General features: G+C 40.8%; 2 protein-coding genes across 2 annotated transcripts in view; one reads left to right on the forward strand and one right to left on the reverse strand.

Moving 5' to 3' along the window:
- The window catches only part of CENPP (centromere protein P), a 192,386-nt gene that overhangs the window by 95,927 nt on the left and 72,371 nt on the right, over positions 1–24,088 (forward strand). The window lies entirely within an intron of this gene.
- ASPN (asporin) overlaps positions 15,083–24,088 on the reverse strand; it is a 24,432-nt gene continuing 15,426 nt past the window's right edge. The window contains exons 5-8 of the mRNA XM_081802686.1: positions 23,408–23,518; positions 19,106–19,199; positions 18,563–18,701; positions 15,083–16,346 (exon numbers count right to left, since the gene is read on the reverse strand). Of these exons, the coding sequence (XP_081658812.1) occupies positions 16,149–16,346; positions 18,563–18,701; positions 19,106–19,199; positions 23,408–23,518 (542 nt within the window). The 3' untranslated portion in view covers positions 15,083–16,148. The remainder of the gene's footprint in view (positions 16,347–18,562; positions 18,702–19,105; positions 19,200–23,407; positions 23,519–24,088) is intronic.

Here is a 24,088-nt window from a genome sequence, read left to right on the forward strand (position 1 = left end):
GACGCTTAACTGACTGAGCCACCCAGGCGCCCCCAGTTCTTGGCTTCTAACACCCTCTCCAATAAAAGAAACCAGACTCCTTGAAGAAGTGGCTGATTCCAGCACTGGGGCATGGATGAGCCTGGAGTACCTTGCAGCACCAGAGTTGCTAGGAAAGAAATGGGAAATCGATGTACCTTCTCAGTTTTACTGTGAACCTAAAAACTGCTCTAAAAGGGGCGCCTGGGTGGCTCAGTTGGTTAAGCGACTGCTTTCGGCTCAGGTCATGATCCTGGAGTCCCTGGATCAAGTCCCGCATCGGGCTCCCTGCTCGGCGGGGAGCCTGCTTCTCCCTCTGACCCTCCCCCCTCTCATGTGCTCTCTCTCTCTCATTCTCTCTGTCTCAAATAAATAAATAAAATCTTTAAAAAAAAACAAAAAAAAACCTGCTCTAAAAGATTAAGTCTATTTAACAAATTTTTAAGAAAGGAAATTACTATTTTAGATAGTTTAGCAGAGACCTGAATATAGTGAGGGAGCAAGCCACAACGGTATCAAAAGGAAAAAGACAGTATGGCTGGGGCTGGGTGATCTGGGCAAGGGGAGGGTACCCTCAGAGAGGCAGCCAGGGCCAGCGTCACCGTCAACATAGGCTTCTGACGTGCTTGGAAGCCTCAAAGCATTCTACATCAAATCACGTTTAGGAGGTACACTTGACATTTAGCTGATAAACTGCTTCCATCAGAAAGATCATTCAGGCAGCCCTACAGAGGTAGCCCAAACACTAGACATAGCATGTGCCCAACAGAGTCCATCTTTGTTCCTGTGCCCCTCACGGCTTCCATTTCCCACATGGTTCTCTTTTCCCGTAAATGGTGTCCCCGTCCCAACTTCCCCCACTGTCTGACGTAAGCCAGAAGGTTGGGAGTTGTTTAAATGAGTGCATCCCAAAATGTGGCAGGAGATCCATCAGTGTGTGAATTGCTAATTTAAAATTCAGGTGGCATCATCTCTATACCTTAGACCTTCAGAACCAGAAGCTCTGAGCGCAGGCCCAACAACTTAACATTTTTAACAGGTCTGCGAGGTGCCGTGAAAACTTGAGAACCACTGATCTAAATCACCTTCTGTCCCTTACTTTCAAATTGGATCTGTTCCTGAGTCCTTTGTGATCTAGCGCAGGAGTGTCTTTTTGGTGTGTCTGTGTCTCTTGGTCGGTAACTGACATGTCTCCCTCAGATGTTGCAGTGGCGTCTTGACTCTTCTCCCTGTGTTCGCACATCTCCTTCTCCAGTCCAGTTTTCATCTTCTGTATTAAAATAAATCTAATTGTACCATGCCTCTGCTTAAAATCCTCTAGTGTTGCCTCATAAATTAAAATAAATTCCAAACAGGGGCACCTACGTGGCTCAGTCGGTTAGGCATTCAACTCTTGGTTTCCAGATCATGATCAGGTCATGATCTCAGGTCCTGGGATAGAGCACTGCGTGGGGCTCTGCACTCAGTGGGGCGTTGGCCTGAGGATTCTCTCTCTCTCTCTCCTTCTCCCTCTGCCCCCTCCCGCCCACCCTCTCTCTCCCTAAAATAAATACATAAATCTTAAAAAATATAAATTCCAAACATAGGGGCACCTGCCTAGCAAAGTTGGTAAAAGCATGTGACCTTGATCTCTGGATCGTGATTTCAAGCCCCATGTTGAGCATAGATCTTAATAAATAAATAAATGAATAAATGTAGCACTTACTTAATTCAAAAAAATAAAAATAAATTCCAGACATGACCTTCTCCTTTGGGGAAACTCTGAAGGCCTACCTCTTGCCTGTTCCTGGACCAGCTGATTTGTGTTTCTGGGCTGCTTTCTGGCCTCAAGTTGCCCTGCTCCTTCCTGTTCCTTCATGAAGACACCAGCTGAATGTCCTACAGTTCAACTCAGTTCTGACACTGTCTACCCAGAGTTAACATCACATCTCACAGGTTAAGGGCTCAGTCCCACAATACTGCTCCCACTTTGGATGCCAGTCACAAGTAGTAGGTCTTCGGGTTAGATAATTTTCTGTAATGGCTAACAGAACTCAAATGCTTATGTTTATTGGTTTATTATTTAATAAAGCACATGGTAAAGGATATGGGTGTAAAGCTAGATGAGGGGATACACGCTATGAGGTCTGGAGGGGTCCTGAGCCCAGGTACGCTCTGCTCCCAGCTCATGCATGTGCTTGCCAACCTGGAATCTCTCTGAACCCTGTACCTTAGGGATTTTTGTTTAGGCTTCCTCATGTAGGTGTGATGGATGATTAACCCAATTTCTAGCCCCTCTCCTTAGAGGATGGGGGGGCGGGGCTGAAAGTTCAAAGCTTCTGATCATGGCAGGTCTTTCTCATGACCAGCCCTCATCCACAAATCATCAGGGAGCCCACGCAGAGTCACCTCCTTAGAACAAAAGATATTCCTATCACCCAGGAAATTCCAAGTGATTTCGGAGCTCTCTGTCAGGAACTGGGGGCAGACATCAAATGTATATTTCTTATGTCACAGTGGTACACCACAAAAATTCTTCCTGCAGCTTCTGTCCCCAAACACCTGGTTCCCATCCCAGCGGCCACTGCTAAGGGCTGCCACATTGTCTGACTCCAGGGGACACATTCACTGCTGTTGAGACCTTTGGTAGAATACAGTGTTAGCATTTTCTTGTGAATCTTTCCAGAGATACTTTATGCACCTACGTGTATATTTAGCAAATACATATATTTAAAAATTATTTTTAAAAAGAATTCTTACGTGAAATTTTCATGTTTCTAATCTTTTCCTAATACAAACATTGATGCAGTTAATAACCTTTTATATGTCATTGTACATGTGTGTAAATATATTTGAGTGATCTGCAGGCTGGGCATGCATGTGTGTAATTAATTGCTCTCCACAGAGTGCCAGGGGCCTGTGTAAAATCCTCCTTGGTGTAGTGTATTAAGGTTTTATCTCTGGTGATCGAGGAGGTTAAATGACTCTTACTGTGAGTCTGTTTGAATATCTATTAGATTTCACAGCTCTCTTTGCTTCCTTTTCTGGAGCTAGCTGTATCTTTTACTTTTTTTTCTATTGTGTTGTAGGCTTCTCTGATTGAGTTTTAGGATTTCTTTATAAGTGAAATTAGGCCTCTGAGCTATGACTCGGAGCTGTTATTTTCCAATTTGTCATTTGTATTTGTCTTTGCTCATAAGGTTTTGCCACAGGACTTTATGTGGTCGAGCTCATTGTATTTCTACTTAAGGCCCTCCGGCTTCTTATGTCAGAGTTAGAACCATCTTCCACACTTCTGCGTTGTCAGAAAATTCTCCCATTGGTTTCCACAGTTTCTTCTAGGACCACTATGGTTTCTTTGTTGTTTTTAGTATTTGCATTTAAATCTCTGATTTGTTAGAATTTATAGTTCTTGTACAGAGTTACCTCCTGTTTTGCAGGCAGCTCTGCCCATGTCCAGTGGCATTCATTGAACAGTCACCTTCCCCTGTCCAGTGTAAAAGGCCACCCACTGCTGACAGATCATTTCTGGACATTCCATTCTTTTTTTTTTTTTTTAAGATTTTATTTATTTTTTTTGGACAGGGAGAGACACAGCGAGAGAGGGAACACAAGCAGGGGGAGTGGGAGAGGGAGAAGCAGGCTTCCCGCGGAGCAGGGAGCCCGATGCGGGACTCGATCCCAGGACCTGGGATCATGACCTGAGCCGAAGGCAGACGCTTAACGACTGAGCCACCCAGGCGCCCCTGGACATTCCATTCTTTCCCCTTAAGCTGTCTGTGAACTATCTGGTTATTTTATAAAACCATCCTTAACATGGTCCCTGGTGTTGATTTATCCAATACCTTGCATTCTACTATAGTCAATACTTCTTGGTTGATTTTTTTTCGTTAAAAATGTTACTTTGAGATAATTATAGACACATTTGTAAGAAATAGTACAAAGAGATCTCATGTATGCTATGCCCTGGTTTCCTCTAATGATAACATCTTGCAAAACTGTGGTACATTATCACACCCAGGATACTGAGGGTGATACAGGTGAAGAGAGAACATTTACATCCTTGCAGGGATTCTACATGTTATCCTTTTATAGCCACAGAATCTCTTTGTTTTTCTCCCTCCCATCCCTAGCTCCTGGCAACCGCTACTCTGTTTCTATAATTCTGTCATTTCAAGAATATTATATAACTGGAATAATAGAATATGTAACCTTTTGGAATTGACTTTTTTTCACTCAGCATAACTCTGTGGAGATCCATCCAGGTTGTTGATCAGGTTGTATACCAATAATTCATTCCTTTTTATTACTGAGTAATAAGGCTGGTCCCAGCCTGTGTAACCACGCATCTGCTGAAGTCCATCTGGGTTGCTCCCAGTTGGGGCTATTCCTAATAAAGTTGCTATAAACAGTCACAGGTTTTTATGTGAACGTGTCCACATCTCTCTGGGGTAAATGCCTAGGAGTGTAATTGCTAGGTCTTCTGGTAAGCACATGTTTAGTTTGAAACAATCTGCTGAACTACTTTTCAAAGTGACTATACCATTTTAAATTCCCACTCATGAAGAATGAGAGACCCACTTTCTCTACACCCTCCTCAACATTTGGTGCCGCCTTGAAATCAGCAAGGATGATTCCTCCCTTTGTTTCAGAATTGTTTGGGCTATTCTGGCGCCTCTGCCTTTCCACATAAGTTTTACAATAATCTTATCTATATCTACAAAAAGCCTTGCTGGAATTTTGATAACAATTAAATTAAACCTGTATATCAAATTTTGGCTGTTTTATTTTTTTCATGATTTTATTTTATTTATTTATTTATTTATTTATTTATTTTATTTTTAAGTTATCTCTACATCGAATGTGGGGCTTACAGCCCCGAGATCAAGGGTTACACACTCCACCAACTGAGCCAGCCCGGCACCCCTTTCCTGTTTTTAATTAGGTGGTTTGTCTTATTATGAGTTTAAGGGTTCTTTATACATTCTGAATACAAATCCTTTTATCAAATATATGGCTTACAATCTTTTTTCTTCCTGTCCATGACACAAGTTTTCATTTTCTTTTTTTTAAACATTTTTTCAAAGATTTTATTTATTTGAGAGAGAGAGAGAACATGCGCACGAGTAGAAGGGGAAGCAGACTCCCCGCTGATCATGACCTGAGCCAAAGGCAGACGCTCAACCAATTGAGCCACCCAGGCGCCACACAAGTTTTTCATTTTCTTTCTTTCTTTCTTTTTTTTAAGATTTTATTTATTTATTTGACAGAGAGATAGCAAGAGCAGGAACACGAGCAGGGGTAGTGGGAGAGGGAGAAGCAGGCTTCCCGCTGAGCAGGGAGCCCAATGCTGGGCTCGATCCCAGGATCCCGGGATCGTGACCTGAGCCGAAGGCAGACACTTAACGACTGAGCCACGCAGGCGCCCCACGTTTTCATTTTCTTTCTTTTCTTTTTTTTTTTTTTTTTTATATTTTATTTATTTATTTGACAGAGAGAGACACAGGGAGAGAGGGAACACAAGCAGGGGGAGTACGAGAGGGAGAAGCGGGCTTCCAGCTGAGCAGGGAGCCCGATGCGGGGCTCCATCCCAGGACCCTGGGATCATGACCTCAGCCGAAGGCAGATGCTTAACGACTGAGCCACCCAGGCGCCCCAAGTTTTCATTTTCTTAATAGTGTCTTTCGACACACATTAATTTTGAAAAGCCCAAATTATCTTTTTCTTTTATGGTTGTTTTATGGCTTTTGGTGTCAAGTTGAAGAATTAATTGGCTGAGTAAGCAGTTAAAGATTTTTATGTTCTCATAGAAGTTTGTCGTTTCATCTCTTACATTTAGGTCCATGATCTATATTGAGTTAGTTTTTGTGTGCGTTGCAAGGTTAAGGTCTGAGTTCAGTTTTCTGCATGTGAATATTCAACTCTCTCAGGACAATGTGTTGAGAAGATGATTATTTCCCCATTGAGTTACCTGGGTTCCTTTGTCAAAAATCAATTAACCATGAATGTACAGGTCTGTTTCTAGATTCTCAATCCTAAATTCTCAGTTTCTAGATTCTCAAAGTTCCATTGTTGCCTTCCTGGTTAACAGCAGCTTTACGTTACATTGTGCCATTAGGTAGTATACATCCTCCAACTTTGTTCTTTCCCCAAATCATTTTCATTGTTTCAAGCCCTTTGCATTTCTCTATGATTTTGGGGATTGGTGTGTGCATGTGTACCATCATAAGTTAACATGATTGAGTGCTTGGTATTGGAACATTGCATTTAAAATGCTTACTTTGGGGGCACCTGGGTGGCTCAGAGGGTTAAGCGTCTGCCTTTGGCTCAGGTCATGGTCCCAGGGTCCTGGGATCGAGCCCCAGATCGGGCTCCCTGCTTGGCGGGGAGCCTGCTTCTTTCTCTCCTTCTACTGCTCCCCCTGCTTGTGCTCTCTCGCTCTCTCTGTCAAATAAACAAATAAAATCTTAAAAAAAATTTTTTGTTAAATGCTTACTTTGTTGTTGCCATATAGTATGGACTAGGTAAGTGCTAGAGGCTGCTATTTTTTTTTCTTGTAAGGTTTTATAGTCTAGTGAGGATACTTATTTTATAAGTATACAAAGCATAATGCTGCTTGTCCCATTTTTCAAATATGCCATTCCTTTGTTTTCCTAAGTATATTTTTTATTAGTCAGATCATGTATGACAATTTCTGCTTCTAGATAAGTGTCATTGTTTACCTTTTTAAAATGCAAAAGTAGTGTTTAAGATTATTTTAAAATATGTCTAGCTGGGACGTCTGGGTGAGTCAGTCGGTTAAGCATCTGCCCTTGGCTCAGGTCATGATCTCAGGGTCCTGGGATCCAGCCCCACATCAGGCTCCTTGCTCGGCGGGGAGCCTGCTTCTCTCTCTGTCTGCCGTTCCCCACCCCCCCTCCGCTTGTGCTCTGTCCCTCTCTCTCTCTCTCTTTCATAAATAAATAAATAAATCTTAAAAAAATAATAAAATATGTCTAGCTTTCTTGTCTTTATTTTCAGACTTCTATGGCATATTAGAATAAGACTGCCCTCCCATGGTGAAAATTAGGTAATCTGTCTAATAAATTTAATGGGCTCATTTTGGGGGGAAAATATTTAGAAATATGTATCTTTTTAAAGATATGTGGGGAAGTAGAGTGGTCTCAGAATGGACAGAGTCAGTAGAATCCCTATAGCTGTAGGGTCACAGCTGCTAACCAACCCCAGAGGCTTGTCATGAGTCACAGGTGTGAAGTCACCTATTCCCTCTGGGGAAGCAATTCACTCATCCTAGAAATTTAAATGAGGCTGCTTCTTGATCCAAGGTTCTGTCCTTCCCTTTGTTCTATATGCCACCTTATCTTTGTCTTTCTGTTATTTGGGGGTTACCACTTCATAGCCAACCCCTTCCTTTAATCCCATCTGAGAATTCTTGGAGTCACCTTTGAGACTTAGTAGTCCGACATCCTCCGTGTTTTCTGTGGAATTATATAATATTGCTGCAAGTACCTTCAGGTGAGAGGAATATTTTGGTTTCTTCAAAGTATTGAAATGATTAGACATATGGGTGAGAGGGGTATTTATGGACCCAGGAAGCAGAACTGCTGTAACTTATGTAAATCAGTTATTAGGGTTAACAGTTACTAAGAAAATTTATAAAAAAAAAATTAAGGAGAGGGCTGTGCTGCTGGTGACAAAGTTCTGATTGGAGGAGCGAGTTAATGATGTTTGCTGGGGGAAGTGGGAGTGTGGACTGGGAAGGATGTGGAAGAGCCTCTGGGGTAATGAGCATGGTTTGCATCCTGATCCGCATCATGCCATATGCAAAAATTAACTCAGAATGGAACACAGACCTAAGTGTAAGAGCAAAGACTCCTGAATATTAGGAGAAAACATAGATGTCAGTTTTTATGACCTTGGATTAGACAACAGTTTCTAAGCTGTGACACCAAAAGCACAAGAAACAAAAGAAATTTAATCAAAACCAAAATTAAAATTTTTTTTCCTGTGCCAAAAGATACTCAAGAAGGTGGAACAACAACCTACAACATGGGAGAAAAATTTTGCAGGTTCTATATCTGATAAAGGACTTGTGTCTGGAATAGATGGAGAACCAGACAACTCAGTAATAATAAGGAGAATAATAGCAACAACCGATTTAAAAATGGGGCAAGGATCTGAACAGACATTTCTCCAAAGAAGATAACAAATGGTCACTAAACACCAGAAGAGGTGCTTGACATCACCAGTCATCAGGAAGATGCAAATCAAAACCACAGTGAATTACCACATCAGTCTCTAGCATGGCTGCAGTCGAGAGGATGGACTACGACAAAAATCAAGGGAAGGACAGTAACTGTTATTGGTGAGGGTGTGAAGAAATTGCAACCTGTGTGCTGATGAGAATGTAAAATGGTGCAGCCACTATGGAAGGTAGTCTACAGTGCCCAAAAAGTTCATCACAAAGTTGCCATTTGACCTGCCAATTACACTTCTAAGTATGTACCCAAGAAAAGTGAAGACCGATGTCTACAGAAACCTTGTAATACGCAAGTATTTATAGCAGTGTTATTCATAAGAGCCAAGGAATGGAAACAGTGTGTATGTCCACCACCTGATGAGTGGATCAGTGAATGTGGGCCGTCCAGAGAGTGGAATGTTACTCAGTGATACAGGAATGTAGTCTGGACACAGCTGCAGCATGGATGGACCTTGGAAACATGCTGAATGGAAGAAACCAGACACAAAACACCGCATATTGAATGATTCCATCTATATCAAGCATCCAGAATAGGAAAACTCATAGAGACAGAACGTGGATTTGCAGTTACCTAAGGTGGGGCGTTACCTTCAGCGGGTAAAGGGTTTCTTTTTGGAGTGATGAAGTATTCTGAAATTGATTGTGGTGATGATGCTCACCCTGATACACTAAAAACCACCGAACTGGGGCGCCTGGGTGGCTCAGTCAGTTAAGCGTCCGACTCTTGATCAGGGCTCAGGTCCTGATCTCATGGTTGTGGGATCGAGCCCAGCATGGGGCTCCACGCTCAGCAGGGAGTCTGCTTGAGATTCTCTCTCTCCCTCTGCCTCTCCCCTGGCTCACATGCACTCACTTGGTTTCTCTCTCTAAATAAATAAATAAATCTTAAAAAAAAAAAAAAAGATAAAAACCAATGAACTGTGTTCTTTAAATTTCTCAATAAAGCTGTTATTAAAATAACATGGGAATATAAATGAATAGGATTGGCTATGAGTTGATAAGTTTTTTTTGTTTTTTTTTTTTAAAGATTTTATTTATTTATTTGAGAGAGAGAATGAGAAAAAGAGCACATGAGAGGGGGGAGGGTCAGAAGGAGAAGCAGACTCCCTGCTGAGCAGGAAGCCCGATGCGGGACTCGATCCTGAGACTCCAGGATCATGACCTGAGCCGAAGGCAGTCGCTTAACCAACTGAGCCACCCAGGTGCCCGAGTTGATAAGTTTTGAAACTGAGAAGTACATGGAAATTCATTATATTGTTTTGTCTGCTTTTGCTTCTGTGGTATTTTCCGTAACAAAAGGAATCAAAATGCAAGTCTTAATATCAGGACTTCACATGACTGATTGTGCCCTGCATGGAAAACTGGGAATGGCACATTGCTTTTGCCCCTTGCCCTGATTTGTCCCTCTTTTCTGCCTTTTTGGCCCCTCTTTAAGCTCTTCCTCTGTCTATGGAAGGGTTCATTTTAAAACCGTTCTCTTTATTTCCGTGTTCACTGCTGGGAATGCACACCTTGCTTCAGCGCTCATCAGAGCTGATTGGGAAGGAGGGTCTGTTTCGAAGCTGCCCAGATCATAGGAACTATCCTAAATCCCCACCATAACACTGAGTGCCCTAGGGGAACTGCCCTCTGACTATCGTAGAGCACACTGTCTGCAGCAGAGCTGGAGGTCAACCACCTGGTCAACCAACCAGGAAGAAGGAAGACGTGCAGGATAAAAATGCATCATCATGTCCTATGGTAAGGATAGAAGTTCTTCCTTTCCCTTAAGTGATTTAATTCAGAAACATGTATTGAGCCAAGGCAGTGTGCTAGCCTTTGGTGAGGGCTGGACACAGACAAGGAAGCAACGCTTGCACCTAGGATGGCTAAAGCCCTCTGGACAGTGTGGGAAGAGACCAAGGAATAACCAGCTGAGCTAAGTTAGACTGTGATTAGTGCAAAAGAGAGGCACAAAGTACTGGGAAGATTTGGGTGGGGTGGAGAAGCCACATCTGCTCTGGTAGAATCCAGGAAGTGTTGCTGAGCGAGTGACTTTTGACACTGATGTTTGAGGTCGCGTTTGATTTTGGTGGATGCAAAGGATGGCATCACAAGTACAGAGAAGCCAGAAAGTACAGAGTGTATGTGAGAAACAACAGTTATCCTGGGGATGGGGCATAAAAAGGCATAAGCATGAAATAAAAAGCTCAAAAATCATTATTTGAGTAGGTGACAGGGGTTAAGAGTACACTTATTGTGATGAGCACTGACAATATATAGAATTGTTGAATCACTATTATTAGACACCTGAAACTAATAGAACATTGTATGTTAGTTGCGGGAATTAAAATTTTTTAAATCATTATTTTCAAATGGAGATCATGGGCGGTCTTGAAACGTAGGTTAAAAAGTTTCTAATAAAAGAAAAGGCTGGGTGGCTCAGTCATTAAGCGTCTGCCTTTGGCTCAGGTCATGATCCCAGGGTCCTGGGATTGAGAATTAGTAAGTCAGGTGCAATAGGTTAAGTACTGTGTGAGCATAGAGGTGATGAGGACAGAAGGAAGGCAGATCTTTCAAAAAAAGACGGAGTTATGAAGGAAAGAAAAATAATGCAGTAGTTTAAAGAGGAACACAATTGATTAAAAAACAACAACAACAAAAACTTTAGGGGCCCCTGGGTGGCACAGTCGGTTAAGCATCTGACTCTTGGTTTCAGCTCAGGTCCACATCGCAGGGTCATGAGATCGAGACCCACATTGGGCTCTGCACTTGGCACAGAGTCTGCTTGAGATTCTCTCTGCCTCTTCCACTCGAACTCTCACTCTCTCTCTCTCAAATAAATAAATCTTTAAAAAATAAAAAATAAGCTTTAGTTTTAGTGACTTCAAGTGATTTTCAAAAAGTATTATGTTTTTTCCATGAATTCAGTGATCATTTTTATTGTAGTATTTGGGAGAAAGTATGGATGGATGGTCTTTGAGATTTTTTTTTCTGTCTTGAAGTCCGTAATAAGCCCAGTAAGGTGTAGTGATTTATTTCCAAACTTTAATGGATTTCAAGTGAGTAATATTTTATATTTACCATAGAATGGGTTTGTGGCAGAAAGCTTTCAATTCGGTTTGGTTGTTTAGGATTTTTATTAGTGATTTGTGTTTTGTAAACTTATAACCAAAAATGGTTAACAGCTGTGGGATGAAAAACAACATTAACAACAGGAAATTAACTGCAGTGATTTCAGGAATCATTTCCAGCATTTAAAAATACTTTGTTTTGTCTTTTTAGAAAGAGATAAACTTAGCTACTTTAAGCTCTACTACTGAGATAATAGACTGATCTCTTTGTTAACCTTATGAATTGAACTATTAATTTTAAGACCTGGATTCTTACAATTTTAGTGAACATTTGACTTTTACTTAATGTTCTTAAAAGTGGAGGATATCACAATTTTATTTTTATGATACAGCAAAATGAATTTCTGAAACTATTGGAACTTTAGAATATTTTAATTTTAAAGTGATTATCATTGTAATATACTCTCTTCATGTTAACAGCTTCATAATCTTTATTTTGTCTCATTAGTCAGTAATTTTCCAGTATAATAGTTACTCATATTTTATGAACCTTTACGGTTTACAAAGCAGTTTCACATACTTTGTTTTTTTTAATTGAAGTATAGTTGACACACAGTGTTCTTTTAGTTTCAGATATACAACGTAGTGATTTGACAGGTCTGTACATTACTCAGTGCTCACCTCAGTAAGCGTAGTCACCATCTGTCTGCACACTGCATTGCAATATCATTGACTATATTCCCCATGCTGTACTTTTCTTTTTTTTTTTTTTTAAGATTCTATTTATTTATTTGAGAGAGAGAATGAGAGACAGAGAGCACGAGAGGGGGAGGGTCAGAAGGAGAAGCAGACCCCCCGCTGAGCAGGGAGCCCGAGGCGGGACTCGATCCCGGGACTCCAGGATCATGACCTGAGCCGAAGGCAGTCGCTTAACCAACTGAGCCACCCAGGCGCCCAATGAAACTTTATTTATTTATTATTTTTTTATAAAGATTTTATTTATTTATTTGAGAGAGTGAGAATGAGAGAGAGTACATGAGGGGGGGAGGGTCAGAGGGAGAAGCAGGCTCCCCGCCGAGCAGGGAGCCCAATGTGGGACTCGATCCCGGGACTCCAGGATCACGACCTGAGCCGAAGGCAGTCACTTAACCAACTGAGCCACCCAGGCACCCCTATGCTGTACTTTTCATCCCCATGACTGACTTATATTATAATTGGAACTCTGTACCTCTTAATCCCCTTTACCTATTACCAATTGATCCATCCACCTCCCCTCAGGCAACCACCAGTTCATTCTTTGTATTTAAATCTGTCTGTTCATTTGTTTCATAAATTCCACATATGAGTGAAATCATATGGTATTTGTCTTTCTCTGACTTATTTTACTTAGTGTCATACCCTCAAGGTCTGTTCATGTTGTCACTAATTGTACAATTTCATTCTTTTTTATGGATAATACTCCATTGTATATATACACCACATCTTCTTTATCCTCTCATCTATTGGACACGTGGGTGGCTTCCATATCGTGGCTATTGTAAATAATGCTGCAGTCGGGCGCCTGGGTGGCTCAGTTGGTTAAGCGACTGCCTTCGGCTCAGGTCATGATCCTGGAGTCCCTGGACCAAGTCCCACATCGGGCTCCCTGCTCGGCAGTGAGTCTGTTTCTCCCTCTGACCCTCCTCCCTCTCATGTGCGCTTTCTCATTCTCTCTCAAATAAATAAATAACATCTTAAAAATAATAATAATAATGCTGCAGTAAACACAGGGGTGCATGTATCTTCACAAATTAGTGTTTTCATTTTCTTTGGGTAAATACCCAGCAGAGGAATTATTGGATCATATCGTACTCCGGCTTTTAATTTGAGGCGCCTCCATACTGTTTCCACATTGGCCACATGAACTTACATTCCCACCAACAGTAAAATAAGGTTTCTTTTTCTCCACATCCTCATCAACACTTATTATTTCTTATCTTCATGATTTTAGCCAGTCAGACAGGTGTGAGATGATATCTCATTATGATTTAGATTTGCTTTTCCCTGGTGAGTGATGTTGAACGTATTTTCATGTGTCTGTTGGCATCTTTATGTAAAAATATCTCTTCAGGTCCTCTGCCCATTTTTTAATAGGATGGTTTGCTTTTTGGGTGTTGAGTTGTATTAGTTCTTTATATATTTTGGATACTAACCCTTTATCAGATATGTCATTTGCAAATATCTCCTCCCATTCAGTAGATTGCCTTTTTTTTTTTTTTTTGATGACTTCCTTCGGTGTGCAGAGTTTTTTATTTTGATGTAGGCCCAATAGTTTGTTTATTTTTGCTTTTGTTTCCCTTGCCTCAGTAGACAAATCTATAAATATGTTGCTATGGCCGATATTCAAGATATTACTGCCTATATTTTCTTTCAGGAATTTTATGGTTTCTGGTCTCACATTTAGGTTTTTAATCCATTTTTACTTTATTTTTGTGTGTGCTGTAAGAAAGTGGCCCAGTTTCATTCTTTTGCATGTAGCTGTCCTGTATTTTCCCCATTGCATATTCGTGTCTCCTTTGTTGTATGGTAATTGATCATACAAGAATGACTTCATTTCTGGGCTCGTATTTTGTTCCATGGATCTAGGAGCCTGTTTTTGTGCCAGTACCATACTGTTTGATTAGTATAGCTGTGTGGGATACCTCCAGCTTTGTTCTTTCTCAAGATTGCTTTGACTATTCAGAGTCTTCTGTGGTACCATACAAATTTTAGTATTATTTGTTCTCATTCTGTGAAAACTCACATACATTTTGTCATTCAGTCCTCATGGCTGATGAGCATTGTCACCACTAGCCTTTGTAGATGAGGAGACATACTCAAAGAGATTGTGACTTCCCAGGACTATCAATGGAACTGGATTTCTGGTTTTGTCCTTCTAACTCAAAGCTCTGCATCCCTGGGCTCATTCTGTCATCACTACTGGTGGTTAACTTTTATTCTTTATTTGTTTTGTTTTTTAAATTAGGCTCCACACCCAGCACAGGGCCCAATGCAGGGCTTGAATTCACAACCCTGAGATCTAAACCTGAGCTGAGATCAGGAGTTGGGACGCCCAACCAACTGAGCCACTCAGGCAATCCACCTTCTATTATATTAATCACACTTTGATCTTGTCCCTATAGTTTTACAAAACAAAAGTAGCTGTTTTGCTCCAACTTTCCAAACTTGGGTCAGATTTTAGAAATTAAGTAAATTTCCTGTAAAGCATTGTTCTCAACTAGCTGCCATGAGACTCCACCCTCCCCACTTGTATGCCCCACATTGGCAGTGTCTGCAGACATTGCTGGGTGTTGCACTGTGGGAGGGGGGGTGCAGGTGCTCCTGTCGTTTTGAGGGCAGAGACCTTCTGCAAAGGAAAGAACAGCTCGTCCCTACCCCAACCCCAGAACAATCCAGCCCAGGGTGCCAGAAGTGCCATAGTTGGGGGCCGTCACTAGGAAGAACAAGACCGTTTTACCCATTGCTGACCTGGATGTTCAAACCCTCCACCCCACCTTACATATATGGAGTATTTTTTGACTACCCTCAAAATTATTTAAAATCTAGTTTTTGTGGTAGTTTAAGATAAAGGTGATTATGTTTCATAGCACAAGCATATTTGGGAGTATTTCAGTAATGTTCCTACGAGAAAGCATTAATACTGTGCTAAAAGTGTTATGTATAAGTTAGAGTTTACTGAAAAATAGTTTATGTTCCTGGGTGGGAGAAGAAAAATTAAACCAAAGCACAAGTATTTTATTTCAAGCCAATATTTTAATGTTTTTTTTTTTAAATTTTCTAGCTTTGCCTATGTTGAATGTAAATAAAAAATACGTAGGGTACGCTTAGTTTTTGTACAGACCTTTTGTTTCTGTGTGTTTTGTTTAGGACTCTGCCTCTTCAGTTATACTAGCTGTATTTCAGAGTTGTTTAGTTTGTCATATTTGAGTAAACAGTTTGTGTAGAATGCATAGTCTCCAGGCTCTTCCGGCCAGGGTCTCACAAGGGACATCTTGAAAGTACGCCTTAGCTTTGAGGTGACATTGTCCTATGACCTAACAATTGATGTACTACTGAAAGCTTATAATAACTGAGATAATAAAGAACGTGAATTACAGATTTTATATAAACAGTCACTATATATTTTTATAGAGGTTTTATAATCAGGTAATAATTAAATTAAGAAAGCATGTGCTATAGTCTGAAACCAGATGTTATGAATAGCATCTGTCAAATTGATAATAAACACGGAAGGCCTTATTATAAGGAGTTAAACATAAAGACAGTAAAGCTCTAAGATATGAGAATTTGAATACGATTATATGAAATTATTCTTCAACATTAACAGAAACATTACAGTACTACCCGAGTTATTAAAGAATAAGAATAGTATAATGTTCTCTTCATGTAACCATTCTTGTCAATTTTGGTTTGCTAACAGCAAATGAAAGAGCACAAATTTTGCTAAGTCAAGCATTCCAATTACAGTACAGTTCTTTTTAAAATGTACTTGATAACAAAGTGTTAAATACTGAATGTGGTTTTTTTTGTTACTGAGAAAAGAATGTTCAAGCATAAGATTTATGTAAAATCCATTTGTTTACAAAAGGAAACTGCAGTAGATGCATGTTTCTCTTAATCCTGATGTAGCAATAGTTTTGCAAAATTCTGTTGAAATTTTTTGTCATAAAGTAAGTCGGTGGACTTACCACATAGGAATAGCTTTTGCTTGTTTGCATAATACCACCATTTTTAATAGAGTTCAAGTATTCCAAATGTAACAATTTTTTAATTTTATATTAAATGGACAATACTAATAACTACTTTCTTAAGTTCCCGAGCTGAACGCTCATTCTGCTCACAACACAGCGGAAAGCTGCGGGCTGCATTTCCCAGTACCTCACCGGGTTGTTGGATAAACTTATCGCACTGTATAAAGATTTCTTCATCTTCGGTACTGTTGGGCAGAAGTCATTCACTCCCACTTTCGTGATTGAATTAGAGTGAAGGAAGATTATCTGTGGCAGTAGGAGAAAGAAAGTACACAATCGATGTGAAATGAAGATGTTCTTTCTATAGTCCACATTTGTTCATGGGTTTATTTGTCCATTTATTTCACACTGATTTGAGTGTATTTCATTTAAAATATATATATGTACTTGTATGTTTATGCCTCTTAAATATTTATTATATCCTCTCGGGATCTTGTGTGACACACAGAGTGTCCTGTGTGTGCAGTGCAGCGGGGGCCCCCGCGGTGGCCCAGAGCACACTGCGGGTCAGCACACGCCCCCCCCCCCCCCGCCCTTCTGCTACCTACGTAGCGGTGTGTGTGTGTGTGTGTGTGTACTACATTGCATGTTGATAATACTGTGTTTTAAAAGTACTAGAAATGAGCAGAAGAATGAAATTGAATGCTCCCAAGATTAGGCTTGTGAATATGAATTGTTAGCTAGCATTTTCTGTGATCAAGGCAAAGAAGTGTAGAACTGCTTTTTTGTAAGTTGCTTTATAGAAAAATATGTCTGTTAAAAGCTTGAATACATATGTGTAATATAGGATTGATAGTCAAATATTTTTTTTTGCACCAATGGACAAAATACAGTTTTATAAACTGTGTATATGTCTTTTATATTATTACTCAGGAACAATGGACAGTATAGGGACTTCCCTCCATTCCCTTTTATCAGCCCTTTAAATTCTTCTTTGGTCTTTTTGGCAATTGAGATTTCTGAGAAGTAAGAGCAGTCTACTGACAGCATTTTGGCAGGTAAGGCTAAGGTATCAGTTCTGGCTGTCATTACCTCTAGATTGTACCTTTACATTTTGGTGAGATTGTTCTGAGCCAGTCATGAGAACTCCAGTCATTGCTAAAACCTTTGAAGTTTGGTGTGGGAGGCTCCTGTTCCCTCTGTCAGTCTTGGGGATTTTGTGACAGGTGCTTTGTATGGTTCATGCATGTTTCCCAGCAGTTCATGTTCAGTGCAAGGTGTAGTTTTCCCCAGCATTGACCTCACTGGGAAACACTGCTGGATGTCGGTGTGCTTGCTTTGTGGACATTTGCTGAATTGTACCCTTATGACTTGTGTTCTCCTTTATAATTCTGTTTTTTTGTGTGTTCTAATTCTATTCATTAAAAAAAAGAATGCTAGTAAGAGTATGGGTAGATTTAAAAGCAGCCAGAAGTTGGAATCAGAGTAAATTCTTTACTTGTGAATAAAGAATGCAAATTGGGAATGGCTTGAGAAGGGAAAGACTCAGGTTGTGCTCACTGGTTAGACATTTAGATGCAACACTTGAAAAAAAGTAAAACTCATAGCCTTGAGATGAACGTCTGTCTGTACCACATCCATTTTGATGGCTTTTATCTCAAAGGGGTGTAGGGGACAAAACCTGTTTATAGGTAAATCGGGAAGAAATCAAGAAGCAGCAAGTGACTCAAGGCCCAGTTTTGTTCTCAATGTGTTTTTGCTTCTTGGAAGATGAGGATGTTGTAAATCAAGAAAAGCACACGAGAAAAGTGGACTAAGGTGAAATGGGATTCAGTAGGAATTCTTAATTTGAGGAACATAGGTGAAAATCAGGGAGATCTGTGAAACTCCTAAAATTATGTACAAAGTGTGGTCTTCATTTTTTGTTCTTGGGAGGATCTAAAACTCTATCAGATGCTCCAAGGATTCTGGGGCCCTTCCCACCTGGTCAAGAGCTGCCAAATTCAAACAAAAAGGTTTCTAACAATGAAGAAGAAGAAAGAGGAATCCATGGTGCCCCAAATACTGACTTCTGATTATGTATTCTGACATCAATTTTAAAAAATCATACCTACTTCTAATCTAGCACTGCACTGATAATGAAAAAACCTGGAGCCTTGTGCACATGCTCTTCGTGAAACGTTTCCAGAAAGAAGGATATATGATCCTCCTCGGATTCCTCCTGACCTGTCCTGCCTTTACATAGCCCTTGCCACCCGAGAAACCTGAAATTAGCCGGGTCAGTAACTTTGCCACAAGGGCTTCAGCACTAGGAGAAACTGGAGGATGGAAAGGGATACCTGAGCATTTTAGCTAACATCTGCTTAGAAGAGGATCTTAAGAACACCTCAGGCAACCTGCAGACTCGTTACATGTGCGTTACCCTTGCTGCTTGCATGGTCTTTGCTTCAGCTACTCCTACATCTCGCAGAAGCAAAGGAAAGTACTAGTCTCTACAAAACACAAGTGGAAGAATGTTTTACCTGGAGGTATTTCAACTCCTGTAATCCTGGAGGGATTTTTTTTAGTTTGTTGTTTTCCAAATGTATTTCTCTTACTCGTGGTATGTTAGCAAGACTTCCATTTTCGATGTCTGTGATTCTGTTGTTTCCTAGGCCCAGCCTAAAAATGGCATAAAATGCATCAGCTCTTAGGCAGACGTTGTGACAGCTGAAAACACAGGTGAGTGGGAAACAGAAGCCTGACCTATTTGCGTCTGTGTTCAGAGAAAGGTTCTTCCTGGTTGCACGTCATAACCTATTTCAGGGTGTGACAGCCGTCTCCTCCACTGTCAGCAAAACTCTGTAGCTAACCTACACCAACCAGGGGGCACCTGAAAAGTTCTTCTCATTTCACTTGGTGTCCCTCTGTTACCCCCAAGAAAGAGTAAGGAATAGCTGTCCCTGTTCATTTTATCTTCACGACAGTGGCAGACTTGATTAGGTCCTTCCACTTCCCCCAGGGGTCTCATTAGTGTCTCCATCATATCCCTACCACTTCTGAGTTGGGGTTTAGGAGGTTTTTACCTTTGCAGGTCTTTGTATCGTTTAAAATCCTCGAGTTCCACTGTTGAAATTTTATTATAGTCTAAATGAAGCTCCAGTAAAGTTGATGGTAGATCTGGAGTAAGAAAGAAATAGGCATGTTAGATGGAGTAAAAAACCAAGCCCAACTGATTATTCATGTACTTGTTAAGTTTCACACTGTAGACTTAGTCCTTTAGGGATCTGCTTTTTTTTTTCAACTTCTTTTTGTTTTGTTTTGTTTAAAGATTTTATTTATTTATTTGAGAGAGCATGAGAGGGAGGAGGGTCAGAGGGAGAAGCAGACTCCCTGCTGAGCAAGGAGCCCGATGCGGGACTCGATCCCGGGACTCCAGGATCATGACCTGAGGTGAAGGCAGTCGCGTAACCGACTGAGCCACCCAGGCGCCCCTTTTCGACTTTTTATTATGGAAAATTTCACATAGAAATAGAGGCTAGTGTCATGAGCCACCACACTGCAGTGTCCAGTTTTCCACATGTCTTTCATCCACCAGATTAATTATCTGTCATTGGCTTGTTCATTGATTTTTCTTCATTCACTTGTTTTTTTGCTGGAGTATTTAAAATCAAATTCCATACATAATGTCACTTCACCTGTAAAGGCCTCACCAGATGTCCTTAACTCATCAGGTCCTCTTGTTTCCACATAACCATCCTGTCGGGGTCACAGCTATCGGAAGTCGCAGCGATTCTTCACGATCACGGAATATTCCTTTCCCTAATGATCTCAGATACATTGTTTTACAGTTGATTTGTTCAGGTCGGGATCCAGATAGAAGTTTACAGAATGCATTGGGTTCTCCCATCTCTTAAATTTCTTCTACTATTAAATATATACTTCCTCTTTTTTCCCTGTCTTGCACTGATTTCTTTCAGATATTGATTTGTTTGAGATACGCATTTGTGGATTGGACTGAGGCTTCTACATATCATTTGTCTTAGTCATTTCTTATAAGCTATGCTTCGATGTAGAGACGATTAAATTCAGTAGATCAGCCTTTCACCTGATGGTCTTAGTGTTTGTTGATGAGTGCTACAGGATCTATTATTTCATTAAGAATGTAAATATGGCGATTGTCTGATGTTGTCATGCTTAATACATTTATCAGTAGGATTCGTATCTAAAGAATTTTCCTTCATCAATTATTTAGTCACAGTTTTTACAGAAAAGGCAGCATAAATGCTTCTTTTAAGTAATGAGTTGGTGCCATGCCCAGAGGTGACCAGTGAAATTTTTTTTAGTATTTTTATTTAGTATTTATATTTAGTATTATATAAAAACCACCTGGGTTTTTACCTGTTTGATATATTGAATCTCTTGCAGTATTTATTCTCTTCAGTTAGTTGTAGTTTCTGCATAAAGAGAAGCATCTACAGTGTAACCTGGCACACGCCAGGTCCCCTATGAATGTGGGCATTTTCTCTTCTCACCCCTGCATGTTCTGACCCTAGCCCTTCCCAGATTAACCAGAAAATTAAATCACGCCTTATTTTATTAGTATTATTTGTCAACCATAGGTTCTAGTTAGCTAGCTGGGAAAAGTGTTCTTTTTTCCAACTCTTACTGAAAACATTTCCTTCCTTTATTAGTGGTTAAGTCTGTTGAAGGTAATTGAAGCATCCTTATAAATATCAGTACTCTTTTTTTTTTTTTAAGATTTTTATTTATTTATTTGACAGAGAGAACACAAGCAGGGGGAATGGGAGAGGGAGAGAACACAAGCAGGGGGAGTGGGAGAGGGAGGAGGAGGCTCCCCGCTGAGCAGGGAGCCCGACGTGGGGCTCGATCCCAGGACCCTGGGACCATGACCTGAGCCGAAGGCAGACGTGTAACGACTGAACCACCCAGGCGCCCCTACATATCAGTACATTTGCTGGCTGAATTTATGTTGATTCCAGAGTCTACTTTGGATTTTAGAAGTTAAAAAAAAAGTCTAGAGGACAGGAAAACAATTCTAAACTGAGAGGGTTCTAATTTTTTTGAATTCTGATTAGTTGAACTGAATTATATCTATGGAATGACTGTATCCTCCAATATGTAAAAAGAACGGAGGAGAGGTTCTCTCTTCAGAAACGTTACATACTAGTTGAGCAAATCCATCACACATACAGCAATCACTAAAAAAGTATCATAGATGTTCCAGCCTGTTCTAGAATATGTTGTAGCAACTCAAAGGGAGAAATCTGTTCATGTTGAGCGGTCAGGGAAACTTTTTGGAAGAGGGTTTGTAAAACTTGAGGGGACCGTTCCCTTTGCTAGGGCGTGGAGAAGGTGGATGACCCAAGAGAAAAGCAGAGCCCCTGCAGGGTAGATGAGCCATGTAGGAGTTTGGGTGGGAGCTCAGTGACTGTCAACAAACACGTGCCTGCTTTTGCACAGATCCTTCTATTCCTACCCTATGTTCAAACAGGTGTCTTCTCCCCTCCATGCAGTGCTGCTCTGTAGCAGAGTTTTCCAAATGACCCAGGAGGAAGGCACGTTTCACCCCTCCTTGTGTTAACGTGTCAGGTCTGGTCAGGACCCTTTGGGCCTCTGCCTAATTTCATCCTGCCGCAGGGGTTAGTGATGATTGGATTTCAGCAGTCAGCCTTCACATTTTAGCAAATAAATGATAAAAAAGTCCACTGGCTTTTGAATGTCGTAGGGATCTTGAAAGAGCAGTTATATAAGTTGAGAGATTTAATTCCAATTTAAATTTCTAAAGATAGTGGCACGTGAGTGGCTCAGTCAGTTAAGCATCTGCCTTCAGCTCAGGTCATGATCCCAGGGTCCCTGGCATCCAGCATTGGGCTCCCTGCTCAGTGGGGAGCCTGCTTGTCCTTCTGCCTCTGCCCCTCACTCCTATTTATGCGCTCTCTCTCTTGCTCTCTCTCGCAAATAAATAAAATCCTTAAATAAATAAATAATAAACAAATTTCTGAAGATGTTATATGTTCCTTAAGTCTTTGGAAAAATCTCGAAAACATCATGAGAAGTGAAGCCTTCATTTTTAAGATGCACTGAAACTTGAAGAGAATTAATTGGTCTTGGGATGTGCTCCTGGTGAGCACTGCCCCGGGGCAGTGAGCTCCGGCCTTTCTCTTCCCTGACCCTCCCCTCGTGCCCTCTGCCTGCCCCTCACGTTCGTCCACTGTCAGCATGTCGGAGGCTTTTCATGTATGGGACTTGTTAGGTGGCATGTATTTTTGTTGGTGGTGTCTGAAAGATGAGAAGTAAATCATGTTAGGTTTCTTGTTGAAAACAACCACCTTATTGAATGCTAAGTAAGGTGGCTTTTTAATTGTGGTGTTCTGAATTAAATTGATTTTTCCTGTATAAAAACAAAATTGTCTTTCCAACTTTTACTTTATATGATTTTTCTCCTAAGTGAAAGATCACCACTTGATTCCTAAGAGCAGCTTTGCTGTGTCCTTTAACTTAAGAGTTGATGTTTGTTTTGTTACTCTTCTGGATCAGGTGAATAGTAGAAAAAGGTTTCAATGAAGTCTCTGCTTTTCCTGTGGACACTGAAGGACAGAGCTGTTTGAAAGGAAACTGTATGATTAATCACAGGGGTTATTTCTGACTCAGGTCATCATCATAGCTGAGAGAGAGCACCCCTGTCAGAGACGAGGAACGGACTCTGAGCAGGGTTCCCAAGAAAGGCGAGTCGATCTAGCTCATTGCCACAGTGGGAGCTTGCAGTAGACGGTTAGAAAACTGGTCCAGTAGCAAACTTAAGAGGCACTTAACTTTGAGGCACCAGGTTCAGGTCCCATCATAAAGAACAAGTCTCCATCCATTCACTGGGTGCCTGACACCATCCTCAGACCTTTCTGTGCACTGGCTCATGAATTTCCACAGCACCCGAGTGAAGAATGGGGTACAGGGTGCATGCCCACCCCTGCCAGAGCCTGCATCTGCCCCAGTCTGGCCCCGTGCGTCTTCCCCAACCTTCCTCTCTAGAGAATGTCCACCTCTAGCAGGTTCTTCACGGAATGACAGGTATATATGAATAAATGTTAGGAAGAAGGAATAAAAAGTTCATTACTTCTTAATGTTTGTTCTCACTGGGGAAACAAAAAGATTCTGGTTTCGTACTAGGAAAAAGAAAAAGCACTATGTATGGCTCTTTATGTGTGTGAGAACACAACAAATTTCACACTACCCTGACCAGACCTACTGATAAAAAGGGTTCTGACCGCCTTGGGTTTCGACAGTGTATACAGCTTACAACAATACATTTCATGGTCATTTAAAGGTGACAATTTTTTTTAAGTACTTTATCGTAAATAAATACAAACCTTTAGGAACAGAGGTCAGTTTTGCTTCTGCAATTCTGATATGGAACACTGTCACTCCTTCAAATGCCCCTGGTTCAATCCCATTATTATCGAGAGGGTTTGCACTCATTTCTGTGGGGGCAAATGACATAATTTAGCATGCATCCGTGTGTATGAAGGAGACTCAGTGCGGGCACAGACATCCCAAGAACATTCTGAGAAATACGAGCTTTATCCTGCATCTTTTTCACTTGCTGTGTTTATTTCTGTGTCTATCTGTTCCCCTTTCTGTTGCTCTCAGAAAAAGACTGCTTCGTATTACATAGGCTGAAGTAACAATATGCTTATATTACAGTAGATTAATACTAGAATAGATTTATTATAGAAAACATATATAGTAGATTTTTGCTTTGAATTGCTTAAGTCAATGACTTGTTATCACTCTGTTCTGACCATGAGCATATTTTGTTGTGTTAATATTACATTAGAAAAAAGATAATTCTGGGGCGCCTGGGTGGCTCAGTCGTTAAGCGTCTGCCTTCGGCTCAGGTCATGATCCCAGGTCCTGGGATCGAGCCCCGCATCGGGCTCCCTGCTCCGCGGGAAGCCTGCTTCTCCCTCTCCCACTCCCCCTGCTTGTGTTCCCTCTTCGCTGTCTCTCTCTCTCTGTCAAATAAATAAATAAAATCTTTAAAAAAAAAA

Source organism: Leptonychotes weddellii, chromosome 14 (assembly GCF_054177405.1).
Source record: "Leptonychotes weddellii isolate Sample4059 chromosome 14, ASM5417740v2, whole genome shotgun sequence".
In the NCBI taxonomy this organism is placed as follows: Eukaryota; Metazoa; Chordata; class Mammalia; order Carnivora; family Phocidae; genus Leptonychotes; species Leptonychotes weddellii.